The sequence below is a fragment of the Polyodon spathula genome, chromosome 16, assembly GCF_017654505.1.
Source record: "Polyodon spathula isolate WHYD16114869_AA chromosome 16, ASM1765450v1, whole genome shotgun sequence".
NCBI classification, from domain to species: Eukaryota; Metazoa; Chordata; class Actinopteri; order Acipenseriformes; family Polyodontidae; genus Polyodon; species Polyodon spathula.
Genome location: NC_054549.1, coordinates 2,965,243 through 2,979,572, shown reverse-complemented (window position 1 = coordinate 2,979,572; position 14,330 = coordinate 2,965,243). Strand labels below are relative to the sequence as shown.

Here is a 14,330-nt window from a genome sequence, read left to right as displayed (position 1 = left end):
CTAGAACTGATTTCCCATGAAAAATAGTGCACAGGCTCACATAGAAACACAGAAGTAAAGTGGTTGCTGTGGTGTGATTTTAATAGCGAGCAGGCATGCTCCAGATTGTACTTCATGTACAGTTTAAAGGGGTTGTAATTGGGTGTTTAAGAAGAAGGAATAATCCAGAAATACAGTTAATAAAAATGATTACATTCAATAGTAGAGGAGTACATAATACATTAAAACAACAATATTGAAAAATGCTCTCATGTGGTTGTTATTAAATCACATTGAACCAAAACAACTGTGCAACTCGACAAGGAACAAACAAAAAAACAGAAGCGCGTTTCAACAACTCTTTCTGTGTCGGGTCGAGAAGTTTAATGAAAGCAAAGATACACGTCTGAATGAAGTAGCATGAGTATTTAAACCCCAAAAATAAAACTAACAAACAAAATCTAAAAAACTATAGATGTCAGCTAAAAAATAAAAATAAAAATACACAATGAAATTCAGTAGTATTAAAGCTGCAACTAGAGTGAATAAAACTAAAATTAATAAAACAACAACATTTAGAAAAGGTCACAGATTTTGCACTTTTTCTGGGTTACAGCAATTAAAAGACAATTGCCCAAATTCTAGAGAACAGACCAAAAGCTCTCAACCACAAAACTGCCCAATAGTTCTTCCATTTGCACTAGTGTAACATTTGCCCCCAAACTTTGTATTAATGCATTCAAAATAAAAACAGATCCTGTTGTATAAAACTAAAAGGACACCAGTTCCTAGTTTCTATCGAAAATGTCTCTGCAGTGTACTCTACTACTTTTGAAAACATAAAAAGAATATCCAGTCCTTATACTTAAAAGCAATTCATTTAAAATACTGATTCGTTGCCTCCTTGGCCATATCTACATTTCACATAAACGCTTTTCTACTGTATTAAAAACCCAATGAGAGTTTGCATAATGGAATTTTCACCATCTAATGTAACAGTTGAGCTAACATTGCGTCCATTTAAATAGAGATGGCATATAGTGGACTCACGTCTCAGACAGCTGAAGATTAGGCACCTACGTCAAGTCTCTCATGACTCACTGTGTTCAATAAGATTCCGATATTTCCCTTTTGTGGTGTCCCGAATTAAAACATGTTCACTAGTTCACAATGATGCTGTGTTATTTTTCAAATTTAAAATAGATAGGCATGTTTCAAACATAATTCTCTTTATTACTAACAATATTTATTAAATCAAGGAAAATGCTTCGATTAAAACCTCTGCCCATGAACGTTCGGAATGCAGCATGTACGTGGCAAATAGAATTCACGATCTGATTGCATGCTCTTTTTTCGAAACGTTCGTTGTTGTGTTTGTTATTGTTTGTTGTTTAGCCTTTGGGATTTAAAAGGATTTCTGGTGCCATGTAAACCAACAGACAGAATCACACAGAAATCGGTCCCACTAGTTCATGGGCAGATGTTATCAGCTTGGAACCAGAAAGCAGGCTTTTATCTACAAAACATGCCCGACGATCTTGAACATGTACATTAAATAACGTAAAATAAACTAAACAGGTTATTTGAAAGCTGCAAAGCCCCATTTTCTCTCACTTTTAAATCACCATTTTAATCCCAATCTTCTTGAAAATCCTGTTTTAAATCAGGTTTTGATTACTTTTGAAGTTTTTAAAAGCTCTGATTGAAAAAGGAGCATTGTGCATTGTTAGAGAGGTGAGGCTATTGTAGGCTTTAAAACGAAACTGCAATGTTAGATGCAATGACAGTGCCAGTTTAAAATGCAATACCCTAACATATATAAAAGTGACATGTTTGTGAACCCCTGTCACAACAGTAACAGAGTCAACCATCCCTGGCAAATATGCTCAGGCAGGACCAAAAGAAGGCGTTGAGCACCATTATCAAACACAAACTCAGCAATAACTTTGTCATATTTGTAATTCTACTGCTTACTAAATAACACATACTTACAGGTTCTTGTTTGACTTTGGTATCAGGCTGCCATTTCAACAAGTGCTAAAACCTAATATTCTTCCTAAGCTAAACCATCGTGTGGACCTGAAATGGGACGGTGTCCCTGTGAGGCAGTTTTACGAGGCTCTCCTGAGGTCTTCAACGGAAATTCTACACGACACGATGAGAGAAAGCTTCTGTTAAAAATTGTTGAATAACATTTTAAAAAGCTTTTCGGACTCGGATGGCAGTTTAAATTAGAGCATTACTGCTCTCACACAAAAATAATACACCAGAGATGGGATGGAAACGCAAACCTGACTATCTGGTTTTGGTGACCTATATTGTATTATAAAAGTGCCTGAAGTATGAAATTCAATTTCCAGGGACGCCGTGGCAACCAAAAGGAAATATATTTAAAAAAGAAAAAAAAAATTGTTTGGGGATTAAATTCCCTAACTTAGCACCATTGTATTAAGTATTGTCACGATCCAAAGAGTTTTACAGGTGTAACAGTGGCTCAAAATGTAATAGTCAGTCGCGTGAGGGGAGCTGAAAATAAATGCTGAGCGCAATCTCTTTATTTTGTCCAGGCGTAGGCAATATTGTTACATGGTGTCTTTGATTACCCTTCCTTGAGTTAAGGCTCTGAGCATTCTAACCAGGTGGTTCGCAGGACAAAACGAAAGACAGAAATTAAAAGACGAGGCCTAAACGTCTTCAAGTATTAACACAGCTAGGCCACAAAGCCATACAACACTGTATGAGAACCCAGGCTCTAGAAATTAAAATAACAGAACAGGGTTAGTTTGTCCCCCCCCCCCCCTTAATATTCAAAAAAAGAAAAGAAAAAAATCAGTGCTGTAAAAACATATCAAACTCCATAGGATTGTCAAAGGGCTACAGCGATGTATATGGCTACTGTTGCTAATATGTAACCCGACCTGGATGGTAGGTTTGTCATAATCCTTCATTCAGAAAACAACACTGAGGTGGATTTCAAAAAGACTTCTTGTTCATTTTTTTTTTTTTTGGTATTCATATAAGAGAACAATCCTTTAGTTTTTTGGTAGCAGCAAAGCACCTTTTTTTTTTTTTTTTTTTTTTTGGTATATGCGTGTGTGTTTCTTCCTCCAAAGTCTCTGTTTTGTCTTTGTAAATGGCCTACGAAGGGCACTTCTCCACGTGAACGCCTTCCTCAGCGTGAACCTGAAGATCAATGGGCTGCTGTGGCTGGTCTCCTGGTCTGGCGTTCATTAACACTACGTTCCTTATGCAACCTGTGATACCGGAGGAGAATTTCCCTCCAGTGAGTGTGAAGATATCTGGAGCCCCACCTGGCAACAAAATAAATCACACATAAACATGTCAGGTCCGTTCTGGATGTTCATAACATAACAATATTTGACGCTAACATTTAAAATATAGATTTGATATATTTTTATATATAATCCTTTATACATAGCAGGTAACACAAATACATTAATAAAATCTAATTATGAGAGGATAACAAATTATGTGCGTTATCCAAACAGCACACTCTAATATATTTTTGAACATGTTTACCTAGGTAGATGTTGCCTTTGGTGTTGACCATGACCTTGCTTCCTCCCGACTCTCCTGTCACAATGTCGTCTCCATCGATTTGGATTGAACCTACTCTCCCAGCCCTGTTCGAGAAAGAACAGACTTAATTACTTCCTAGAACTACAGCAGCTACACAGACCCGTGAAGGAGCACACTGCCTTGAAGAGACCTCCAGTCAGAAAATCTGCTTCCCACCTGGAATCAGTGCAATCTGGATCCTTGAATCAGTCATTCTACATCAATTCAGAATTAAAAAAAAGCTTAGGTTTTGATTTTTCACAGACCGCTCTACTGTAGGACCGTAGAAGTAGGACAGTAAAAGAAATTTTAAAAAGACATTTTTAGAATTAAAACTTCAGCACTTGCAACTTCTGTGAACCCCTAACATTCCAAAGCAGAGATTCAGTTTGGGTAAGTTATAAAAAAAAAAGTCACAAGGAAAAGTGATTTTCTTTGTTCCGAGTTTTGTCTGGTTAGTCAGATTAATGAAGACAGAGGACAACAAACTGCCAGCTGCAAATAGCATCAAGAAAACACCCTAAATGATTCAATAAACTGGGAAGAAAACTTAAAAAGGAGCTCCATTAAAATCAGGACTGCCTGAAGAAAAGGAAAGTGAAGAGTTAATGAATTAATGGACTTCACTTTCCGACCGGAGTCGGTCAGTTTTACTGGAAGTAGTAATGTCTGAATGGACGACACCCCGCCGAGTCCTCACACACTGTATCAAATTAAGCATGTTCTCTAACTGAACTAAAGAATAGAGAATTTCTGAAGCTATCCTTGGGGAATGTAATACATGCAGATTTGCAGAATGGTTGAGCTTGTCGAATGTAAAAGGGCTGTGTCATACATTGCTTCATAACAAAAGGGCTAGTTTGAATATTTCATGAAAGTAAATTACCAGCAAAACAGCTAGAATAATCAAAGTGATGAAGAAAAAGAGGTGCTGGAGTTGTTTTATATTTTTTTTTAAACAACTGTTTGATTAAAGTATTTAAAACGATTTCAGAATATTATTTGACATATTTACTGACTCATACTTATCCTGCTTGCATAGCCGTATTATATCTTCTGACTTAAGAGTATTATTAGTTCTTATAGAAAAGACAAATTCTAGACATTTAATGAATGTTTGATCTTACATGTAGTTGATATTTATACTGAAGCTGAATTATCTGGATATTGTTGCTTGCTGAGATTAATACTGACTTGTACTGAATTGATACAAATTTTATTTTCAGTTTTTTTTACCGTATTTTACAAACTTGATCAAATTCATAAAAATAAATATGTGTTTAATGTTTTATTGCTTATCTTTATTGGGTATTTAAAAACTAAATTCTCCCTCCAGTTCATTTCACTGTATTTTATGTAGCACTGTTAATATGTGGGTCAATAAATCACATGTGGGGGCAAAACCTCAGCTGGATTAAAAGAGCGGCGGTATTTAGATCCACCACTGTTTAGACCCATAGAATGGATAAGGCTATAGTACAAAACGTGTCATGTAAATAAGAGGTGAGCAAGTTTTGATTGTTTCTCCTTGAAAACAGACAAAAATCAAATATAAAAAGTTTTTTGGTCGTACCGCACTGCAGTTATCTTGTGCCAGTCTCCATCATTAATCGGATCTTCGGACACGATTCTAGCTTCACCACTGCCCAGCTGGTAGCTGTCAACAGAAAGCCACGACACAGTATGCATCAATGATCAATGATATGGACCCATCAATGCCTGTGACCACTAACTAGTGCTGGTGCGGAATTGGCAATCCTCTCCATTGATCCAGGGACAGCACAAACACTGGCAATGAGAGGTTCCTTTACAAATTTCCCCATCCTGCAAGCATGCATCAAGCCTGCCCTGGAGCATAAGATCATAAAAAAATTCAATACAAGAGGCGGCCATTCAGCACATCAATGCTATTGGTTAGGTTTTAAAAGAGCTAAATGTTTCAGCGTAGACAACAGGGCTATCCACCAAAAGCACAATCTTTATTTTTGGAAGTGTCTGCTGTGGTATCTTTATAGGTTACCCTTTGTTGTTTCTTTCTAGTTACATACTGCAGAGAAAATTGGGCCAATTGAATAAAATAACATGTTAAAATAATTTTTACCCGAAGACCAGATGTCCATCTTGTAAACCCAGGCTCACAAAGTCCTTGCTTTTTCCATCTTCTCCCAGCTCCTAAAAGCAAATAAAAAAAAAAAACAAAAAAACAATGTTTTTACTATTAACTCAAATTCACAATGAGCGCTCTATGAAAACATTTCATATTTTCTATGTTGCTGGGGTGAAGCCCAGTCAATATATGAAATTACATGTGAATTGCTTACACCATGCAAAAATAAAGCATTACCACATTGCTTTAGATTTATTCAAAATGTATGATTCAGATTTTAAAGCATATAGCTGAATGTTCAAAAGTTTCTTTATATGCATCACAGTTCTATGTTCCATATTTTAAAATGGTGGCAGCTATGAACCATTGTGAGATGCATAAATAGGCATACTTCACCTTTGGTCATCATTTAAAAACAAGGCAATTAACAGTGTTCAATAACACAGAGAGAGCTTGGAATGGATATGTGATGAGAAACCAACGCTTATAGCATGATTAAGTATGAATACCTCATTAAAATCATGCAGCGGAAGGGATACACCACTGGGGTCCTGAACGAAATGGAAGTGCAGTTAGTGTGGACAAGCAATCAGAACAAAACTCAAAAGGCAATGGAAGCAAGTTTTAAGTGAACGTGCTTGGAATATTAGCATGCTGAAATAATGTTAAGGAAATCACTCATGAAACTCTACCAACTGCCAGTTACCAGCAAGAGGTGGGAACATGAATAAAGTGCTGGAACTGGGGGTTACATGACCACAGATTTCACCACTTTGAACATGAATTCAACCGCTGTTCATCCACAATTACTGCTATATCCCACTGCATAGCTGCTTAAAACGTATGTACTTCACAATGTGGTCCTTGAAAAATCATCATATTGACTATTAAAGTAAATAAACAAGGCCAAGACCAAAACACATGTTTGAGAATGCTAAAAAGAACAGAGCTTATTGTTATACAAAAACTGCAATATATACATTCTGGTATGAACTACAGCTAAAAACTGCAAGGCTATGTTCGTTTGAGCAGCATTTTCGTAGTGTGGTAAATCCAGTTATTTTCTGATGACAGGCTGAGGCTTGTGCACATGGTGCTATAACTTCAAGCCCAGCTGTGTTTTAGAATCTATTGTCGAGGCTTTCCCCCGCTCAGATGTACACACTTACCACTCCCTGCCACAGCATCAGCCCATCCGCCGATGTGGTGTGCACCTCCAGCACAATGGTTTCAGGAGCCTCTGGTGAGCTGAAACACAACACCAGCTTATGAGACATAAAGGGGATTGTATAAAGGGTGTCCGTCAAATATCCGCCCTATTCGTTTATCTGCCATGATCAAGCTGTTCAGCAACGTTAGTTTATTATTGATCAGAGAAGATTAGTTCAGAGATTGTACATCTCACCAAAGTATTTGTAAACCATACTGTATGTGCTCCGTGCGCTACCATTGCTGGTAGTGTCATGTGAGCTGTTCAGTGTGTCGATATGTCAACTTCAACCTCCGTCTCAACCTCCTGCCTGTCACTCAGCAGCAAATGCACACGCCCACATGACAGACGGCCACTCTGTCACAAGCATTAATACCCTGTAGTTTTTCACACATCCTGGCTCACCTCTCTTTTTAGATAACCTTAATAAGCATTAATCTTGTGCAATACTTGTGTGACGTTTCCTTAGTATAGTTAGCCTCTTCTAGGTAAAGCAGTGTGGACTTCTTGGTTCCTTCGTGGATCAATTTCAAGGTTTTGAAGACACATTTTAGTGGATTAAGCTCTTGACTTTTTGGTGATTTTGGAACACAAAGGAGGCTAAGGAAGTTTCTATTGGCTGGTTCATATCACAGCTCACATGTCCTGGTTTTAAAGGTGTTAAGCACTGTATCCTCTTTGTCTGTATGAAGTACAGGAGGATTTTCTTAAAAGCACTGCTTATAAGTTTTTATGGAAATACAACTTGCCACATCAACACTAGTTCATATCAAGTGTTATTTATATGCTTCTGTAAAATGCTTCATATGAAACAGTGTTTAATGCAGGTGGATTAGAGCTTCAATTTAGCTCCTTAAATATAGAACACTATGTAAATATAGAGATTGAGGGTGCTTCTATCCATTGAGGGGCTTCTCAGATCATTTTTTGAAAACCACGTTTCTGATCATTGAAGTTTTAATAATGAGCCCTTGGAAGAGAAGGAAGCCTCTTATTTTTATTTTCTCTGACCCCATCTCTTACCTTCTTGGGAACATTGGCTTGGGTAAGGCCACGTAGCCATCATCGTGGAAATACGCAGAGAACTGAACAGGAGAATCTGAAAAGAACACAGACAAAATGGTTATCCAACTGCTTCTCTACAGAGGTTTGAGCACACCGGTAAAAAACACCTCTCCAGCATTAGCTAGCACCTTCCTTCATCCTGTGTAACTATTATACTCATGCAAATGGAATGCATACAGTTGTCAGTGTGCGAGTTCTGGACTAGATTCCTATTGTAAAGGCAATGAATGATGACTGCACTAGTCGAGAACTGTATAGCAGATTCCACAGTGTGTGAAAGCAGTTGAACCCAGTATGGGGGGAAAAAGTAATATGAATGAAATAACGATCTGGTAAAATATCAGTGTTGTTTACACTCATTCTTACTATGTAAACTTTAAAATGTATTTTCTCTCCTCCTTTTAGCATTAACAACACTATGAGGTCTGTTTTAGCGCTATACACAGAGGTAGATCTTTATACTGTCGCTCTCAAATGTATACACCTTATTTTTAGCAAACCATCACAGTATTTTTTTATTGTTTGTAATAATGTTAATAAGCAGTTATATTAATCACTCCTGGTGAAAAACCTTAGCTGGATTAATTTAAGTTAAAAAGCGATGGTATTTAGATACGTCAATGTTTAGATTGTTAAAATACACATCTTAATTTTTTTTTTATTAAGGATACATTTATTTTTTAATTCCAACACTGGATTATATGTTAAAACTGCTGCTTCCTGTTCTGCAGATCACATGGTCTGATTGCAGCTTAACAGTTGGAGTGTGTTTGACCCACAGAACAGGAAGTGGTTGGGTACTACAGAACAGCAGCAGCTTTTGATCTATAGGGTTATAATGTGGATATACACTACTGTACAAAGAACCTAAATATCTTCAGCACAGAAGGGGAGTCGTAATGCTGTTGCTAATGCTATTAAGAGGTAAGAGAATCCATTTTAAAAGCATAGGCTAAGCTTTAAAACAATCAATAACAATTAATAACAATGCATAGTTCAGACATAGTTGTATTTAAACATTTATACAATATAAACTGCTTTTAAATAAAGTGTAATTAGACACAATGGACAGACCAAATATGTTAGAATTGTATGAAGACTGAGTTAGTGACATTCACTTTTGTTGGGGTTTCACATTTAAAAAGCATTCCAGTTTCCTCGAGGAACATCAATAATAAAAAAAAAACAATATATCACAGTTAAAAACACAGAACGTATACAGTCCTTTGAAACTCTGATCTATTCTCTTCCAGTTTGTTTGCCGATAGCAGTTCTGGTAAAGGGTACTTCAACTTCTTAATATTTTAACAAACATTTTGTGTTGGAGAGGTGGATAGATAGTGTTCAGACAGCCCACAATCCAAACACCGATAGTGTGAGGTGGATAGATAGAGTTCAGACAGCCCACAATCCAAACACCAACAGTGTGAGGTGGAGAGATAGTGTTCAGCCAGTTCACAATCCAAACACCAATAGTGTGAGGTGGAGAGATAGTGTTCAGCCAGCTCACAATCCAAACTTGGTCTGCAACTGATTTGAGCTCAATCTGCTGCTGATGGAAATGAATGAGTCCGATTTGAAATCGCTTTCAAGTCAATCCCATTGGCAGATGGAAATGTGTTCTTGTTTTAAGCCCAAATGATTTGTGGTTACAGCAAGACTAAGACAGATAATTAGGGATACCAGGTTCATGCCAGTTCTCTCATGTCAAGAGTAAAGACAATGTGGATTTAGGATGAGTTACGCCATAGAGTCACAGGACTTACCAATAAGTGTGAAAGGGGAAGGTTACATTACTGAGTTGTGCATTAAAAAAAAAACAAATCTGCTAGGTTTTGGCCACACTAATGGGGATTAATAAAGTGACATGGGTCTAAAGAGAAGTGTTCTATTTGAAAGTCCTGCCAGTTCAATATTCAATTACAAAAATACAAATGTCTCTTATTAGTCATGGGTTTTTATTAAGTAGATGAAACAGGCTTCACTGATTGTTTAAAGTATTGAGCTGTCTTTTTTGACTTCTGCAGGCATTTTCATGCTGAGATTAAGCACCCTAATGCAACTCCAGTGCATTTAATACTACCGTCGAGGAGGCAGAGAGAAGTAGCATCTGCCAGCTGTATATCTATCAACAGATCTCATGTATTTATTGTGCAAGCTTAGTCATAATAAATACTTTTGGCACTAACAATTAAGACAATAGTCCTATATGTACATTTTTTATACATTATATTATAGTGTATAAGCTGAAATCAATTCTTCTCTGCATAAAGTCCAGCATAATAATATTTGCTTCAAGCAAAAGTACTTTTAAATGTAATATGTTCATCTAATTAGTGAAAGAACTTTGGATTTAACTATGTGAGTTTGCCAGTAGTGTCCATGTGCAGCAGTCATTAAGGTCCCCATTCCCTTCATTTTGTTCCTTTTGATTTTCAGAAACTAAAAATAGTTATTATTTTTTTTTTTTTGTAATACTATACCATATAAAACTGTTTTTTAGAGCTTGGGTCTACTGTCTGAATATGTTTGAATGCCATTGTAACTGCAATACAATGATACCTTTAGGTGAGTAATACCTATTTTTAAATATGTAAAGTTCCCCTTTTAACTTATTTCATAATTGACAAGACACCAATCCCAGAAACCAAACATTGAGGAGTAAAGAGAGGTATAGTTGACTGAGTGTTAGATCTCATCACTGCCACCATTATTCCCAGTTTGTTATGAACACCATACAGACTTCTGATATACTGTACCATTCCCTCCGCTACCCTCTGCATGCCACTCTGGTTCCGTGTCAGTCAGTCCTGTGCAATTGGGAATAAAGTTAATACGGGACAGTTTGAGCGCAAGGGGGCCAAGCACCCACTGTAGGAAAGGGTGGCAGAAACTCCCACAGAGATTACTGATTAATGGTTATGTATTTTCTGAAAGCATGCTGGTATGTAATCGATAGTCTTTCTTAGCTGTACCAGAACTATCTGGTATCGTTTTATTGACTCTAGCAATGCTTAAATTGCACTGACTTCAGTATTAACCGGGGCTACTCATGCAAAAAAATCTAAACTAAATATTACTTTGCATTCGTGGGTTGTTTAGTTTTGTTATTAAACCATGTCCTGTGTATTCCTACTAAAAAAAAAAAAAAGTGATTTGGTCCTGCATGAAATCCACTATATTTGTGATGTAACAGTATTATAATACTTTCATTTAATAAGAACAGCAATAAAAGCAGCATACAGTCAGTATGCAGTAGTAAAACGGGTCCGCAATTTACAGTTTTTAGAAGTGTAAAAAGTTGTCAGGATGTTAACAATGAAAAGAGAAATTACAGGTACGTTATTTAAACCGTTGCTGTCTGGTTTCAGGTATACATATCCTGACAGAACAGGGTGCTTATACAAACAGTTATAGGGTTTGATTTGCCATGGGAATCGAGCTCTTAAGTACCCCGGTGCATAGCATCACCTTCAAATGATAAAGAATTGTGAAGCAACAGACCAGCGACAGTTCGAATCCTTCTTTTCTGTCGCTCTATAACAATATCTTGGTGCAGTCCGTTTCGCTCACCTTCTTCACAGAACTGCCCAGTAAATCCCAGCAGACACACACACTGATTAATGCTGCAGCTCCCTCCATTCTTGCAGGGATTTCCTGACAGACACATGTCCTGGAAGATCTCACAACGATCCCCTGAAAACAGAACACACCAAAAGAGAAATATTTACCCTTTTTTACTTCTTAACATTGGGACACTATTATAACACAGTACGAATTTCAGCTCTCCAAACACTGACAATGCAAACGGGCAATTGCAGTTGAGCCTTTGAAATCAAATGTGATGTAATCAGCAAGTGCATTTTCTTAATAAGAACACAACCTATTGTAAGAAAGCTTACAAGCGAGAGGAGGACATTCAGCCCATCTATGCTCGTCTGGTTCCTAGTAGCGGACGGACCCAAGAACATGAGGGATTCAAGTGTTTCTGACAGCAACATTACTAGGATTGTAGGGTTAGCAAGGTGTTCATGTGCATGTCAATAGTTATCAGTGACAAGGGGAGACAGGCTGCAAAGAGTTGCTAAACACCTGTGTAGGAATGTCTGCTGTTGTATAAGAGCTCACCTTCATATCCGTCCCGGCAGACACACTGGTACTCGAATTCTCCTGTGAGCAGGCATGAGCCCCCATGGAGACAGGGCATGCGGTCACAGGGGCTCTCGTCATAGCACTGCGCAATGTTCCTGCTGTCAGTGAAGCTGTACGAGACGTCCACCTTCTTCCCATTGATGGAAAGCTGAGAAACAGGCAACACCATGTTAAGGTATTGAGGTCACTTGTGCTCTTTCAATGATCTCACTCATCTGACAAGACACTCATGAGAACATATTATCTAAGGGATAAACAACGATAAGCATTGGAATCAGTGAAAATAATTCACAGTTTCGAGTGCCGGTTCAATACTTTGAGTTGTTTATGCCACTTTAAAACATTTCTTCTTAATTGATACTTGTTCGATAATGAGATTCAATTGATAGTTAATTTGGTAATTGGATTCGGCTTTTGCTCGTTTATTACTCTTCGTTCGAACAGTTAAAATGTTTGTCTCTCATACTGTGGGAACGTTGGATGATTTCCTCTGAGTCTGAGTTTGAAACAGGCCCCCTAGTAGCCGCTGTAAGTCGGAGTCGTCAGTCGCCATCGATATCTGAAGTAGTTTTTAGCTGCCATCGCAGTCGGGTATTTCTGATTCACAGCGAATGCAGATCTTTCTTCTTAGACCGAGAAGCAGTTGGTACATGAGTGACTGTTTCTCAGACTCCAAGTCAGTGTGTGCATCCTCAGGAGGCGTTATCTTTTTACCTTAACTAGAAACTTGGTAAGGGGATGAAACACAGTACTGTGCATATTTATTAGAACACCCCATTGCTGCTGTAGTTGTAAGTTAGTAGAACACCCCATTGCTGCTGTAGTTGTAAGTTAGTAGAACACCCCATTGCTGCTGTAGTTGTAAGTTAGTAGAAACCCCACTGCTGCTGTAGTCTTGAATGTGCATATTAAATTAACCCACTGTAACTGAAAATCTAGAAAAATTTGTCAAAGCAGGCAAATGAATGACTGTCTAATTTAATTGATGACTTTAATAGGCCACACGTGCAATTCATGTAAAATAGTAAGAGAAAAGGAACACATAGCCACACATGGTAAAATGGATAAGACTTTTTTAGAAGTTGATCAAGATGCCTAATTGAAGCACAGAGTGATCTAACATTTTCAGACATGTGTGCCAATTGTTTCTATATCACTGATTACTAACCACAAATGGAAATTCTCCCACCCAGAGGTTTTCATGTAGGTAGGCATATAAAGGATATAAATGACAAATCTTGATGTTCTTATAAATGTGCACATTACTATACACGTTCTCTTAACGAATGTATTCTTCTTGTTGTTGAGAATCACCTTGTATACCAGTTTCAGTCCTCACAGTCTGGTGAAGTTTAAAGCCCCCCTTGGTTAGTTCAACCGTTAACATGCCCCACCCCACCCCTCCGCAACACTGCCCCCAGTGAATGTAAGAAATACTACATTTCTACTTTTTTCTATATTCTTACATCAACTAGGAGCTACAGTGTTGACATGTTCGTGATTCCACTCTGGTGTAGCAGATGTACTTCAGACATGAATCTGAGAGCCCTTAACCCTTAACTACTGTATTGTTGCTGTCAGTTAGCCAGCAGGAGGATGATGTAATGTGCAACGATGTACTGTAGACACCAATATTATCTGATGTGTTCCTCACCTCTCCAATGCACCCGTGGAAGAGACGGCTGATGTTGGCAGGTTCGGGCAGGATTGCCATGTTGGGGACCCCACCCAGGTACATTGGGGTGTGGATGTTCAGACCTTGAGCTTTCCCCGGGGATGACCTCTTGATCTCTTTCTGGTGGTCCACTCGCAGCGTGCCATCTTTGCTGCTGCGTTCGGCCATGATGCGGTGCCACTTGCCCAGTGCTACCGGCTTGGGACTGCGCAGCACAGCCATGCCTAGACAGGCCATGAAACATTGTTAAAGGAACACCACTAGATCAGCCTTCGAAAGGCAGCAGTTAAAATTCAGCTGAAATATTAAACTACGCTCAAAACAGACCAGTGATGGGAATCGGCAGATGAAATCCGAATCAGACATGATCATGATTGCTCAGGTTTTATTTTATTGTTAGTTTTTGTTAGCATCGAAAGAAACATATCACTTATACTTGAGCATCAAAAAAAACTTATCACTTATATTTGGATAAAATTCACTAGATGTGATCGAAAAATGACAAACTGTGTTTTAGAGCAGGTGCAGTGACTTTTTACTGTGCTGATTAACTATTAACATAG

At 38.0% G+C, this 14,330-nt stretch overlaps 1 protein-coding gene across 13 annotated transcripts in view; it reads right to left on the bottom strand.

Moving 5' to 3' along the window:
* Positions 1-63: 63 nt before the first annotated feature.
* LOC121328746 (basement membrane-specific heparan sulfate proteoglycan core protein-like) overlaps positions 64-14,330 on the bottom strand; it is a 175,225-nt gene continuing 160,958 nt past the window's right edge. For 11 of the 13 annotated variants that reach the window (XM_041273760.1, XM_041273761.1, XM_041273765.1 and 8 more), the window contains 11 exons: positions 13,747-13,991; positions 12,069-12,240; positions 11,514-11,636; positions 10,700-10,750; positions 7,899-7,974; positions 6,835-6,913; positions 6,175-6,216; positions 5,660-5,730; positions 5,132-5,215; positions 3,520-3,623; positions 64-3,290 (listed from right to left, as the gene is read on the bottom strand). In XM_041273760.1, coding sequence (XP_041129694.1) covers positions 3,118-3,290; positions 3,520-3,623; positions 5,132-5,215; positions 5,660-5,730; positions 6,175-6,216; positions 6,835-6,913; positions 7,899-7,974; positions 10,700-10,750; positions 11,514-11,636; positions 12,069-12,240; positions 13,747-13,991 — 1,220 coding nt within the window. In that variant the 3' untranslated portion in view covers positions 64-3,117. The remainder of the gene's footprint in view (positions 3,291-3,519; positions 3,624-5,131; positions 5,216-5,659; positions 5,731-6,174; positions 6,217-6,834; positions 6,914-7,898; positions 7,975-10,699; positions 10,751-11,513; positions 11,637-12,068; positions 12,241-13,746; positions 13,992-14,330) is intronic. The other 2 variants (XM_041273764.1, XM_041273766.1) reach the window with 2 other exon arrangements.